Source organism: Panicum virgatum, chromosome 6K (genome assembly GCF_016808335.1).
Source record: "Panicum virgatum strain AP13 chromosome 6K, P.virgatum_v5, whole genome shotgun sequence".
In the NCBI taxonomy this organism is placed as follows: domain Eukaryota; kingdom Viridiplantae; phylum Streptophyta; class Magnoliopsida; order Poales; family Poaceae; genus Panicum; species Panicum virgatum.
Window position 1 is genome coordinate 36,996,250 of NC_053141.1, and position 14,165 is coordinate 37,010,414.

General features: G+C 49.9%; 1 protein-coding gene across 1 annotated transcript; it reads left to right on the top strand.

Moving 5' to 3' along the window:
* The first annotated feature begins 9,876 nt into the window (after positions 1-9,876).
* LOC120712446 (myb-related protein 1-like) lies at positions 9,877-12,451 on the top strand. Its single transcript, XM_039998226.1, has 5 exons — positions 9,877-10,327; positions 10,464-10,948; positions 11,034-11,110; positions 11,199-11,441; positions 11,531-12,451. Exons 2-5 carry the CDS (start codon positions 10,540-10,542, stop codon positions 11,915-11,917), a joined length of 1,116 nt encoding a protein of 371 aa, XP_039854160.1. The 5' UTR covers positions 9,877-10,327; positions 10,464-10,539; the 3' UTR covers positions 11,918-12,451.
* Positions 12,452-14,165: the final 1,714 nt, after the last annotated feature.

Here is a 14,165-nt window from a genome sequence, read left to right on the forward strand (position 1 = left end):
CGTAGGCGCGGGCGCGGCGCGCGGGTCTTCCGCTGGAAGACTCGCCCACCCACCGCATTCAATGCGGGTGGTTGAGGCGTGCTCTGCCGCCGCGGCACGCGGGGGTAGCATTTGTCAAGTCTCACTGTAGATCGCATATTACCGAGGTACACAGTGCAGTCGCATGCACCGCATCTGCGCAGAGCCTGTCTGCAGTATTAAATGGATACAACGGCATGTCACTTTTCCATCATACCGCCTACGCCGCAAGCTACACGGCCCGTTCAGCTACGCTGCAGGCAACGCCGCAAGCTACACCCTGGCGCCGTTTCGACAATATAGGGCAACGATATGCCGGACGGAGGATCTTCACGGGCAGAAGGAAATCCGGGAATGGGATCTCCTTCGCCTGCAACGCCATAATGTATACACAATATGTTACTTTATACTACATCAATTGGGCCCACCTGTCGCGGACCCAACGGCCATGTACGCGCCTCCCTTAAGATATAAAAGGGAGGCGCTCGCTACAGATGGGGAGGACTCTTCAGACTCACTCTAGATTAAGCTCTAGACACGCCAAGACTGTCACAACACAAGCTCGGTTTCTCGCCGAACAACTCTATTCTCAACCTCTTGAGAGCACAAGCAATACAACACACAGTTGACATAAGGTATTACGCTCCGGCGGCCCGAACCACTCTAAACCTGATGTGTTCATCGTGTTCTTCCACCGAGATCGAACTAACCCTAGCTAACCCCCGAGTACTCACCCACTAGGCTTAGGCGGGCGCATTACGCCACCCGGCTGTGGGTTTGCACACCACGACAGTGGGTGATAGGAATTGGAGAGAGGCGGCCATTGGTGGGAGTATTTGTAGCCAGTGGCGGAGCTTTGTTCGGCGCTCATGTTGGGCAAGACAAAGAACATAGAAGAAAGGGCGCAGGGCAGCCCAGCGATCATTGGTATGTGCACGGGCGTGGCAGCAGCAGAGCAGCGGAGTCGAGTAGCAACAGCATGGCTAGGAGGCTCGGCACATGGCCAGGACCGCCGCCATCGAGTTCTGCGGCGGTGGCGCGGCGAGCTTGGCCCCCAGCAGCCCCCAGCCGAAGCCGTCGAGCACCGCGGCGGCGCCGCGGCGAGCTCGGCCCCTGGCGGCCCCCAGCCGGAGCCGTCGAGCACCGCGGCGGCAGCGCGGGCGAGCTCGGCCCCAGGCGGCCCCGACCCCTGGTGGGAGCAGGCGATGCGGGTGAGCTCTGTCCCCGGTCAGAGCAGGTGGCACGGGCGAGCTCGGCTCCCGGCGGGCCTGGCTCCAGGCAACCTCGAGCTCCACCATGGGCATGCGCCACCGGCCAGCGAGCTCAAGCTCTGCCACGCGTCGCGGTTTTGACCGGCCATACGAGAGGGAAGAGAGGAAACGGAGCTGACAGGTGGCCCCCACTGCCACGTGTCGGCCACATCAGCAAAACCGCCGTCCAAAATAGTCGGATGATCAATTGTGAACGGTATTGATACTTGGATGGTCAAGAATATCCGGTTTTGGAGTTTCATGGCCAAAATCAAACTCAGACGATAGTTGGATGGTTAAAAATGGACTTCTTCCTTTTAAAAAATAGACATAAAACTTGATGCAATACTCAAAGTTTATATCTGTATGGAAGATGATCTTACTTTGTACTAAAAACATACAGTAGTGCAATACAAGCTTTTTTTCGTATGTTGTCTGCAATTAAAAGCAGACGAGCAGTAGTGTTGTCCGATCATGGAGCTTCCCGAACCTAGCTATAGCTTTGCAACATTTTGTACATGTACTCCCATGGTAATGGTCCTTCTCTGCTCAAGTTTTTAGCATTAATTTTTTGCCAAGGAAATAAGGAATGGTAAATAGAACGAACCTCTATCCCTCGGGGATGATTATGGGTAGGTTGTGGCTCTCCCAAGCTAGACACAATCGATGGAGCCTAGGGCGGCTTTCTTCCCACCATGTCCTTGTGTGTTGTTGGGATCGGACCTGTGATCACGCCAAACAGATAGTGGGAAATAACTTAAAGCAAACCGAAGATAAAGAACGATAACACATTCGTAATTGTACTATAATTTCAGAAAAAATCAACCCGTTACAGTGTTGTCGTAGGGGGCTATTTGTACCCTCAGCCTTATTGCATCTTTTCCAAAATGTCCCTCCATCATTTCCGGAGGTTAAGAGATTACAGCCGGGGTATTTAGTAATTTCTTCAAGTTGAAGTGTCCGATTTCTTCAAGTTGGAGTGTCTGATTTCTACACTTCTATTCTGGATCACACTTCCCACGCGGTCTTCCTCTTGACCTTCAACCTTGAGCTTCGAGTCTCCTTCCTGGAGGGCTTAGACGAGGCTTCGCTCCCCAACCTTCGGTCCAGCGCCCGGAGGTCTTTTCACCAACCTCTGGAGTCAGCTTCTGTGGGACGAAGGTGCAAGACAGAGCTTCACTCCTTAACCTTCGGATCAGCGTCCGAAGGTTCCTTCATCACATTTTGGCTCTGTCCTTTTTTACTTTGCCCTGCGTGACAAAGAATGAGATTGCATGGATTAAGGCGGTTGACCTTCGGTCAACCTTCGGGATGTGCCACCTTCACGGGGGCAATCCTCAACATGTGTAGAAGATATAAGGTGAGTCTACCAGAAAAAAATATATAAATGAAGACTATCTATTCTATAGTGAAGAATCCAAAGTACAATTGCATCACACGTTTTTCTTTCAGAGAGAGACAGAAGCATCCGATGAAACCAGTGAACTACTTTTGCTCCTTGATTAACATGTGGGCCAAGAGGGCTCTCTTGGTACCTGCTACTCACCATTCCTCCCGGACCTGCCCTTTGATAACCATGCGAATGGTGAGTGGAGAGAGCAAAAAGGGGAGAGAAAAAAAAGGTCCTCATACAGAGTCTCGCACTTTAGAAGTAAATATATTGGAGAGACTGGGTCAAGCAAACTCTGCTAAGGACGATTAAATCACGTACAAGGACCATGATTTTTCCAGTTTTTATATGATTTGAATGGTATGTACAAGAAAGCAAAAAAAAATTGGGACAACAACAAACATTTTTACGGTCGAGCAAAATTTTGCATAAGACAAAAGATTATAGAAAAAAAGGATAAATAATGGGGATGTGAAAAACAAACTTAGCACATCATAAAAATAACATTAACTTTGCATGGAGACAACATCTCTAGCACATCATAGTTCCTTAGGAATTTTCAAAACACCCGAGTGCCTAGATGGAACAAAGTTTAAAAAGTTGGCTTTCATGAATTATTCAATTGGAACGAAAAGCTTGGAACCAATAAGGTGTGGATAACGAGCAAGCACTTTGTTCGCTGTGCTGTGCCTAGTGGCTGGTGCTGATTTGTTGCGAGTGAAAAATACTGTTGGCTGGCTGGTGACTGCTAGCTGGTGCTGATTAGGTGTGAGAGAAAAGCACTGTTGGCTGAATGCAGTGAACAAAGTGAAGGTAAACTTTCCTCCGACCTTTCTTCGAAACTGTGTTATAAACTCACGTATCGTTTGAGACCCAACTCCGAATGAGCTAGCGTCGACTCGCGTAAATGTTCCGGTGAACAACAACATAAGAAAAAACAAAGAGTTTATACACTGGTAGCTGGTTTCCGCGGCAGGGGCATGCAAAGAAAAAGTTTGGACACCAGCAAGGCCCAAAAGCTTGTGGGCTCTTCTTGCCGGGCCAGCCTTTTTACCACCCGGTCTGTTCTATGGGCCGATTTAGTGCCATGGTCAAGTTAAGCCCCTGCCATTTCCTAAAAAAAAAAACCCAACAGAGCTTTAGTTTGTCGACTGCGGCATTGCAGACACGCACTAGGCGCACTTTCTTCCCCCGTGCACTCATCTTCTTCCTTTAATTTCTGGAGCCACTAGGGTAGCCAGGCTCACGCATCGCCTCCATTATCTACGAGATGATCCATCGACCATCCCTGCGGAGATCCAAGTTTTTGCCCAACGTTTTGGTCTTCCTTTCGTCTCCACGCCGGCGCCGCCGACCGCGCTCGCCGTGTTGCTGGCGCCACCGGCGCCGCTAGTTTCCCGAACCAGGAGTCCCCGGAAACCAGTGTGCTCTTCTCTCGTACCCGGCATCTCTCAACACCCAACAAGTTCTTTTTTTTTCTCCAAAAAAACATGTGACGCCGACGATGCACCAGCAATTTCCCGTCCTATAAGATTCAAACGGTTTGCTCTACCTGCGCGTAATTTCCAGGAAAACGAAGAACGGCACACGCAAGAAGAATTAAATCTGTAACAAGTTTGTTATAAAAAGAAAATCTGTAACAAGTTTGTTATTAAAAAAAAATCTGTAACAAGTTTGATCGTGGCGGGTCTATCATATTGAGCGAGCGAAATGGAGACGGCACCACTCGTGCGGCTGCTTATCGATCACCTCCTTATCCATGCTATCTCCAAGTGATGGACGCGCTAATCTTTTGCTTTAATAGTACAAAGATACGCAGCTCTCCTACGTATCCAAAGAAAAAAAAAGATTCCATGGGCATCGGTCGATCTTTGCAAAGTGCGTTGCTTTGGGTCTTTTGTTATTGGCCTTGGCTTTGTTTCAGAGTGACCGCTTGGCCATCTATCTATACGCAAGGCAGAACGACGGAGTTGGGATCGGGAGCGCAAAGGCTGCTTTCACAATGGCCTAGAGCTCTGAATGTCATCAGCAGCTAAAGGCGGCTTATTTCGATCCGAGCTAAAGCCCTCTACCCAGCCTTAGCATTGAAGCAAAGCTCGTGGATAAAAGCATTGAGGCAAAGATTGTGCTACATGTCCTCCTGAATGAATGATTTGGTTTTACTGGTTTTCGGTGACTTTGCGCGTGCTTGTTGTTCGGCCTAGGATGTCGGAAAGAGAGGAGGCTGTGTGGATGACACTGCTCCTCTTTCTTTCTTTCACAGGAACTCACTTTGATGAGCCATTCCTGAATGTCAGATAACAATGAAGGAATGCATATCAGGCACTGCATCAACAGTCTTGAGCTGAGTATTCTCTCTGGTTTTCTTTTAATGGGAATTATCAGTGATGCATACACACTGCTGAAGCCCTCCCAAATTTTTGGCGACTCGGCTGCGCAGAGTGGCACGCAATACTGAATGAGGTAAACACTAAACAGTGATCCAGTGGCTGTGAAACTATCTAAAACCTCCTCAGGAAAACGCGCGCTATTTGATATCCCTACATGGCTACCTATTTAGCTACTGCCTACAGTTCTCCAGTTCTGAAAGTGGAATAGTTGGTCAGTTACCATGTGGATTATCTCTGTTGGGTGAGCAAGTCAAATAAGATTAGATTCTCACACAACTAAATCCGTATCGATCCCACCAGCAACACATATTTTGCACTGGAAAGACAGAGTTGGTAGGGCTGAATACTGGACCAGGAATCGAGCACAGGCCAGCAAACAGTGCCTAAACTGTGTTGGGTTTGAATTTGTGTCTGAAAGGTGGCTGGTTCCTTCTCCAATGATCGAAGAACATAAGGACTCCAGGCCCCAGATGCACGGGTGAAACAACCATTACAGGGAACAAAAGCATCCTATGGGATGAATTATGCACAACAATGCATGTTGCAACTTTTGGGTGCTGTGTGTCAGACATTGTGCAGGAAAAGAAGCAGATAGAGGATGCACCGACAAAATGGCTCGGCTAATCAATGAACCATTGCTGCAATTCATCCTGGGAATCTGGGATTACCCAACACCTGGTAAAAATTTCAGTGGACTTCGATGCAGATAAGTTATCTTTAGCTAATGTGCGGCACCCAAATCCTCTCGACCACCTTCTTTTCTCGCTGATCCTCTTTTGATCCTGTGGTTTCTTATCTCTTTCTGATTATATTCGGTTAATGCCTTTCCTTAGTGGATCACTGGAATCCTGCCTACCTTATCCCTCAAGAGGTGGCAAGACATATGTGCTAAAGCAAGGTTTTTCAGTATATTCAGAACCTACCCGATGACTTGGCTTCATTTGCAAGTTGTGTGAGAGATGCTTGCAGCTGCAACCGGTCGATGCTGATTCAATTATTCTCAGAATAGAAAAGAAAAATCCATTATTCAGCCATTTAGTCGTCGAGAAAATCCTTTACAATCTCGTAGCCTTTTCTTCAAAGTGAAGATTTGTCCACTTTATTCTGCTACCCACCAGTAAATCCTAAGAAGGTTATCAAAAACTTTCTCCAAAAAGGTCCACAAAGAAAGATTCCCATAGGTAGCCTGGCCAAGGACAGCTCATGGTGAAACCATCAGAGCTCAAGGAGGAGGCCATGCATCAGGGAATAAACAGTGCAGTGCCGGAACACAGAGCCCCCTTCCCAATCATTTGGTCTAAGCTTTTTTTTTTCCTTTTACAGTCAGAATGACTCTTCTCTGACAGTACAATCTCCCAACATGATATCGTTTATCGATGAAACAGCATTTGGCAGGAACAAAAGGCAGTAAACCAGCTCCATACTACCATATAATCAGGTAATTATGCAGCAATTATGTGCTTGCTTACCCTGTGGGGAGCAATCATGCTACTGCTTCACTGACAGACGCATAGGAATTCCTCTTCCTCATGTGGGTTACCCCCCTGGCATCTTGCCGGGCCGCTTTCCCCGATTCCCTCGGCCCCACGGCACACCCTCTCTCAACTCAATCCCCCCGCCCTTTCCCTCCCTGATGCCTTTAAACAATCTTGTGATGGACTTTGAGGAGCTCTTTGTAAAGGAATTATTGATGCGCTCGCTCACCTTTGCCAAATGGCCTGTGAGTGACTTGCTGTGGCAGCCAGCCGGCGAGCGAGTGCTGCTGGCGCCTCAGTTCTTGCCCTCCTCGCCGGCCGGCCGGCCGGGCATCATTCAGGAATCTGCCCCCCCCCCCCCCTCCCCCGGCCAGGAATATGTTAAAGGCGCGCGCGAAAACGCGCGGAAAAGAGGCCGGTTTTACGCAAGCGCACCATTGGATGGGATCGGATTTGATTAAAGCGGCGATAACCTTTCTTGATTCCTTCCCAGAATGTTGCTCGGGCTTTAGGCAGGGCCCTCCCTTTCATGCTGAATCGGAGGCGGCGGCGAACACCGCGCAGAGGCTGGTGGAGGAAAAACCCGGCGTGGATGGATACTCGGCTGGAAATTCAGACAAGCACAAGGGATGAGTGAGTGAGCAGCAGCAGCAGCAGCAGGGGAATAATTCAAGATGCCGAGACGACGGGGTATGATCATGCCGTCCCATGCAAGTCACTGCTTGTGCAAGTGCGCAATCATGAGATGCCTGAAGAGTGGGGGGTTGGGCTTCGCGGTTGCGAGCAGCGTCAGTCAGTGGACGGATCCTGTCTAGAAGCCGGGACGAGGCGCTGACAGCCAGCATCTCGCGAGCCCGGCCACAGTGGGGAGGAGCTCCGGGAGTGGAGTGGAGCCACGAGAAGGACCGCTCCTAAGTAATCCACTTGGCATCTTGGAAGCTCTGCTCGTACACTCCTCCGATCGTGTCCTGGAGCCGACATGTTCTTGGTCAGATCCCTGAAACAGTAGGCACAAGATGAAGCTGGTCATGGTAATGGCACAAGTAAACAGAATGTTACTTACTGCAGGCAAGATAATGCTGGGTTATCCTGTTGGGGCATGAGAATACCAGAGCTCTGCATGTGCATTTGCATTCAGTTCCCCTGCCTGTATTTCCCTCAACTGCAGACAGCAAGCATGGGCAGCCAGGTAATCTGTCAGTGACCCGCCACTCCAGAGCAATGGGGAAGAACAGCGACGGGATACGAGGCCCTGTTTGGTTTGCTTTCGAGCACAAATAGCACAAATTTTAATCAATAATTAGAGATACTAAATAATAGTATTTTACAAAATTAATTTCACAATCTCGCGCTACTTTGCGAGACGAATTTAATGAGGTCTTTGACCGCATGATTTAAGGATGGTTACTGTAATATCACTGTAGCCAATCATCGATTAATTACTGTCATTATATTTGTCGCGAAAAATTGCACTCATTCATGAAAAAGTTTTTCAAATAAATTTTATTTAATACTCCATGTATACAAGATTTTTTTTAAAAAAATGTGTGTGTTTGGAATGCCAGGAGAAACCAAGGTCCGAGAAGGGCATCGTCAGCGACTGTGGTGTCTGAAAGGATGATTGTTTCCAGGCGCAGCAAGGGAGCTCGCAAGTTTTCGCTCTCAAATTTTTTTCAAAAAAGACAAATATATGTATAGAGTACTAAACGAAGTTTATTTGCGATATTTTTTCACGGATAGATGTAACTTTTCGAGACAAATCTAATAAGCCAAATTCCACCATGATTGGCTACAATAATGCTACAGTAACCACTTCTAATCATCTGGCCAAAGACCTTATTAACTACAGCACATGCTACGAGATTATTTTGTAATTAGACTTCATTTAATACCTCTAATTAGTAATAAAGAGGGAAAAAATTTCACCCTTTGCCAAACAAGGCCTGTGCCCGCGCCGCGCTGCCTGCTACTCCCTACTCTTCTGACACGTTTTGTTCCTCGGGACAGGCATATTCCTCTCAAATTCTCCCTGATTTTGATGCCTGGCCCTGCGCCGCGGATTTCTCCGCCTTTCAGAGCTGCTCGGATCGAACAAAGGCCGCGTTTAGTTCCCAAAAAATTCCCAAACTTTTCCGTCACATCGAATTTTTCAACACATGCATGAAGTATTAAATATAGTTAAAAAAAATAACTAATTACACAGTCTGACTGATTACCACGAGATGAATCTAACGACGTTAATTAATTCATGATTGGACATTAATTACCAAATAAAAACGAAACATACTACAGTATCGTAACCCAAAGTTTTTCGCGATCTAAACGCGGCCAAAGCCGCGCATGCACGCGAGCAGAGCTGCTCCTGTAAAAAATACTAAAACTGTAAAAAGTCGACGAGTCTTTTCACTGCATCATCCTCTGCTCATCATTGGCAAACTCCATTGCTCCCAAACTTGCAGAAACATGGCAGCATATTCCGTGGCGGGAACGGGGACCGTGCCACCGCGCTGCGCACCGGCGACCGGTATCGGCCGCCATCAGCCGGCCACCACCACCACCACCGTCGCCGGCGTCGCGCACGCCGCCTTTCGACAGAAGCTTCCTTTTGATCCATGCCGATAGGTACGCGCGGCGCCCCCGTCCCCCCGGCGATCGCTCGCTTGCGTGCGCCGAGAACTGGATTAGATTCCTTGATTCCCCTGTCGCCGCCAAAAGCCAAGGGCTGTTCGCCAATTGCGCGCTGCGTCAGGGAAGCTTTGCGTCCGTCCTCCCCTCCGTGGGGGGAAGCCTAAAGATAGTCACAAAGTTCCTGGGTCGATCGGTTCGAGGAACGGGGTCGAGGGTCGTCACTTTATAAAATTGTGGTACGAAGGGGATATACTTCTGTGGAACGATAAATTATTATGTGGAACGTGACCCTGATTCATCCGGTCGATATTTTCGGGTCGATGCGTCCTTAAAAAGACAAAAACTATATATGTGCTACTAATGAAGAAACTAATTTGCACAAGCATATAAGAAATGTATAAAAAGAGTACATTTAGACCATAGTACACGTACTCGGCTCATTATTTAACAAAAACCACACCCTTAACCTTCTTATCCAAATTAAATCTGCTAGTAATGGGGCTGCGACCCCTCTCAAATCGGAACGCGATCCAATCTTGAATGGGACACTGACCCTCTTTGACCCCGACCCTCGAATCGGAACGGCGTTCCCGGGTCGTGGGACGAGGCATCGACCCCGAATCCTGTCACTGTGAGCCTGAAGATGATGGAAACGTGGAGCTCATCAGATAATATTATATATTCTCTCAGGTGAGGTGAGGGAACATGTTCAGATAGATATTCTCTCCCCATCTCTGCCGGCATTCACCTGCCCAGTCCACGAACGATTTCCCTCTCGCCTGCCTTTTGCTGACGGATCGCGCACGCGCGCCAGGGGTCCTTTCGGCAACGGATTTTATTTTTACAGCGAGCAAGGCAGGCAGGCAGGCAGTGAGATCAAAGCAAGGTTGACAGGGAGCCCATCTGCGATGCGTATGCGTGTCTTCACTTGAAAGCAAGATTTTCGTGCGCCGGGAAAGCGTTGGATGGCGCCGCAGGGCAGACGCAATTGTTGCCGTGTTGGAGGGAGGAGGAGGAGACGGTGGTGGTGGGGCTGGGAGAATCCAGTCCAAGAAACAAGCAGGCAGGCGAGAGAACCAGCAAGAGAACAACAGGAATGCAAATCGATCCATGGCCCTATGCTTCTCTCTCTCTCATCTTTTTTTTCCCCTCCCTCCTTTTCTCAACTTTTATTTGGTAAGTTTTTTTTGTTTTCCTTTCTACTACTATCTCACTCTAAAATCTAAATTCTATCCTTTTGAGAAGAGGGGGGGTGGAGTTGAACTGTTTGGCTTTTGGCCCGCCTACTGCTGAAAGATTCTCCCTCTTTCAGGTCAAAGAAGTGAAAGCAAAAGCAGCAAACAATTGAGGTGGTGACATGGAGGGTGGATGCAAAAGGAGATGCCGCCATGGCCTGGCCCCCAGCTGCCCGCGCCATATTCCCTTGCCGCCGATTCGCGCCCGGGGGCGTATCCATACATATACCGCCGGAGGTGGAGACGGAGCCGCAGCCGGGCCGGAATATCTCCCCACCGCACCGGTGGAGTCCAGGGAAAGGAACCCACCACCCAGCCGCCTATAAGAACCGATCGCTTGCCGCCGCGGTAGAAGCAAAGCTGCCGCCGTCTTCTGTCACTCCGGCCGCCGCGGCTTCTCATGCTGGCCGCGCCGCCGCTGCTGCGATACGGAGCGCCGCGCTGGTGGGCACGCTGGAGATGGCATCGTCGTGTGGCGGCGAGGCCAGGGCGCGGCTCAGGTGGACGCGCGAGCTGCACGGCCGCTTCGCGCTTGCCGTGGCCCAGCTCGGCGGCGCCGACAGTAAGTCGCCGTGGCCGTGGCTCGCTCCCCCGTTCGCCGACTTGCTTTGGTCTCTGATCACGACCTTTCTTCTCTGGCATTGCAGAGGCGACGCCCAAGTCCGTCCTGAGGGCCATGGCCGTGCCGGGGCTCACACTCTACCACCTCAAGAGCCACCTCCAGGTGCCCACACCTCGCCGGCCGCCGGCAAAGTCCATTTCTCTTGATTGCGAGGTCCACTCGAGCTGAATTCTGGCTGCTGCTGCTGCAGAAGTACCGGCTGGCGGTGAGCCGAGGCCCCGTCGCCACGGCCCCCGGCGAAGGCTCCGACGACCGGTGGTCATCCTCCTCGGAGAGCCAGCCGGACGAGCACGACGAGGACGCCGCCGCCGCCGCCGAGTGGCGTGGTGCATTTGCCGCCGGCGGCGGCACCAAAGAAGCTCCCTGCGATTCTCCCAGGAGCATGGCGCGGATGCAGAGGGAGGTGCAGAGGAAGCCGCAGGAGCAGATCGAGGTAAACGATCGATCGATCGCCATTCCGAGTTCGTGGCATGGCGATCAGGCAGAGTTTCTTATGGGTTCCATGCATGCTTGGCTCGGCAGGTCCAGCGGCACCTGCAGCTGAGGATCGAGGCGCAGGGGAGGTACCTGCAGTCGGTGCTGCGCCGGGCGGAGGAGGTCCTCGCCGACCACAGCCTCGGCTCGCCGGCCTCCGCGGTGGAGTCCGGGTGCCTGTCCTCCTCCTCCTCGCTCTCGCCGTCCCCGCCGCGCCGCCGCTCCGCCGGCAGCTGCGTCACGTCCTCCTCCTCCTCGGAGGCCGAGAGCCAGGCCGGCGCCGGGTCCAAGAGGCCGTGCACGTGCGCCGCCGCCGAGCAGCCGGTGCAGGGCAAGAGGAGCTTCCTGCAGAGCCACGAGGCAGGGGAAGCAGACGCCGACGCCGACGCAGAAGCAGAGGACGGCAGCTCACCAGAGATCGATCTCAACAGGTAGGGGAAGAGCAGAAGACGATCGCGATCAGAAGATTCAGAAGCATCTCTGCTGCATGTGCCGAGCATCGGGAACAGGGGATGATTGGTGGTGTGGCCTCCAAGGCTGGGACCAGGCTTTTTCATCAATGTCTGATGCTGCTGCAAGTCTGCAACCAACGGCTGGTGATGCTACACTGCAAGCCTGCAGCAACCACACTGCTCTTCATCATTCCATAATATGATACATCCATCTATATTTTTCATTTATGTATAAGGTTCTTGTGTTTCATGTACCTCTGTAAAAAGAAAAAAAGAACTGTGACTGGAACTAGAGGCAAGCCCAGCTGCAGATGAGGCACATGCAGCATGCTTGAGGTGCAATGCAAGGATGCATGTATAGTTATAGAACTGTGGTGGCTAGTATCATCATATGCCATCAGTGAGATTGATGCCTTAACAGGGCAATTGGATGAGAGCTGGAAATGGTTTGGAATGTAAGCTAAGATTAAAATTTCAGACCTGGGTTCAGTGCACAATAACAAGTTCAGTTACAGAAGTTAGGCTCTCGCATCGGTAACAGATGATAAGTAAGGCAGTAAAAAAAGCAGGCACAAGTGCAGTTTTCTGAAAGTAAAAAAGGTGAGCAAATCGTCATGGGTTTGCATACACAATGAAGATTGAAGCTTGAAATGCCACGCAACGAATATTTATATTGATTAATTGCATTTGAGAGATTTAGCAATATTTCCTTCACCTAGCTTAGATGCTAACAAGAAAGAAAACAGACAAACCAAAGAACCTTACACAGTTAGCATGAGAAATGGCTGAACCCATAGTCATGACGGGCAACCTAATGTTTCCAAAGATACTTCTGTTTCGCAAGTTCATCAGTCGCGCCTCCTCCACTTGGTCCCCAAGTCCACTCCAATTTGGAGCCAAGTGGCTCAGATCCATCCAGTAACCCCACTTCAGAAAATATTCTTCCAGTTCGCTAATCCTACGAGCTCGGACACTTGGTTTCCAGCGACTTTTTTTTTCCATGCGCATTGTTCATGCTCGCGTGCCCCTGATGGAAAAGGGAATCAAAGAATATGAACGGATCATATAGAGACATAAGAGCCGGCCTAGGCTGGATTCCCTGGCTAGTTGCTACGAATGGCTGTTCCTATCCCCTGTGACCAATACCCATGACCAGGAATGCAATAGAATAAGGGAAGAAACAAGTCAAGTAATACTAGCAATTTTTCTGTGAGCATAATCATAGCAAAAGAGTATAAGCAAAGTACAGCCCAACGACAGTTTCCAAGGTGCTGAACCTTGGCTAATGACCGAAAGATAAGACTTACTGTTCTTGCTTTCGCAAAGGAGATATTGATGATCTGCTACTCTACCATTCGGTGCCGTTTCAGGATTTGCCGCGCGACCGGTGCTTCAACGTCATGCGGCACTGGGACCCATAGGTCAGTAGTGCGCACCATATGGCGAAAAATTCTCTAGCATCGGTGGCGAGTCCTCATGAGTTCATGAAAGAAAGAGAGAAACCCCTACCAGTAAACCCTGTGATGTGTGTGATTCTGTCCGTGCCTCAGAAACCCTAGACACCCGTGAGATGGCATTTTCAGGCTTTTGCTTTCAGATGACCGCGACCCACCCGATGAGTGTCGTACTCCACCAACGAGTGGCCGCCCAGTGACGAGAGAACAGGCTAATTACTTGTCGCGTCTTCCAGATCTAGTATGCTGCTGGTAAGCTGATGCCCCATCTGCTTGATGCTCTGTCAGACAGGCACACTGATTATCTGATTTCCTCTGTAACAGGCTTCACTTCACCAGAATATATATCCATGAAAAGTAGTAGTTTCTAGAGGGTAGCAGTAGAAACTGATTATATTGATTGATTGCCTCTTCCAAGCTCTGAACTGGAACTTTCAGGAATGGCAATATCAGGTTCTGACCCCCAAACTCAAAGCATGTCTCCTTCACTCTGTTCTGCTGGCTGCGGCTGGTGGCTGTTGTTGGTTTATTGTGAGAGAAAATTACTGCTGGCTGTTGGTTAGTGGCTGTTGCTGGTTTCATGTGAGAGACAAATATTGTTGGTTGGCTGGGGAAGCAGCCAGCAGAACAGAGTGCTTGTTTATCCGGTCGTTGACCCTTCCTGATTCGAAGAGGCCAATGAAGACAGGTTTAGAAATTAGAAAAGTTCAAGGGCACATTGCCGACTAATACCCCTCTAAGATAATCAAATGGGAGGACCTACAAGGCGGGCAGTGA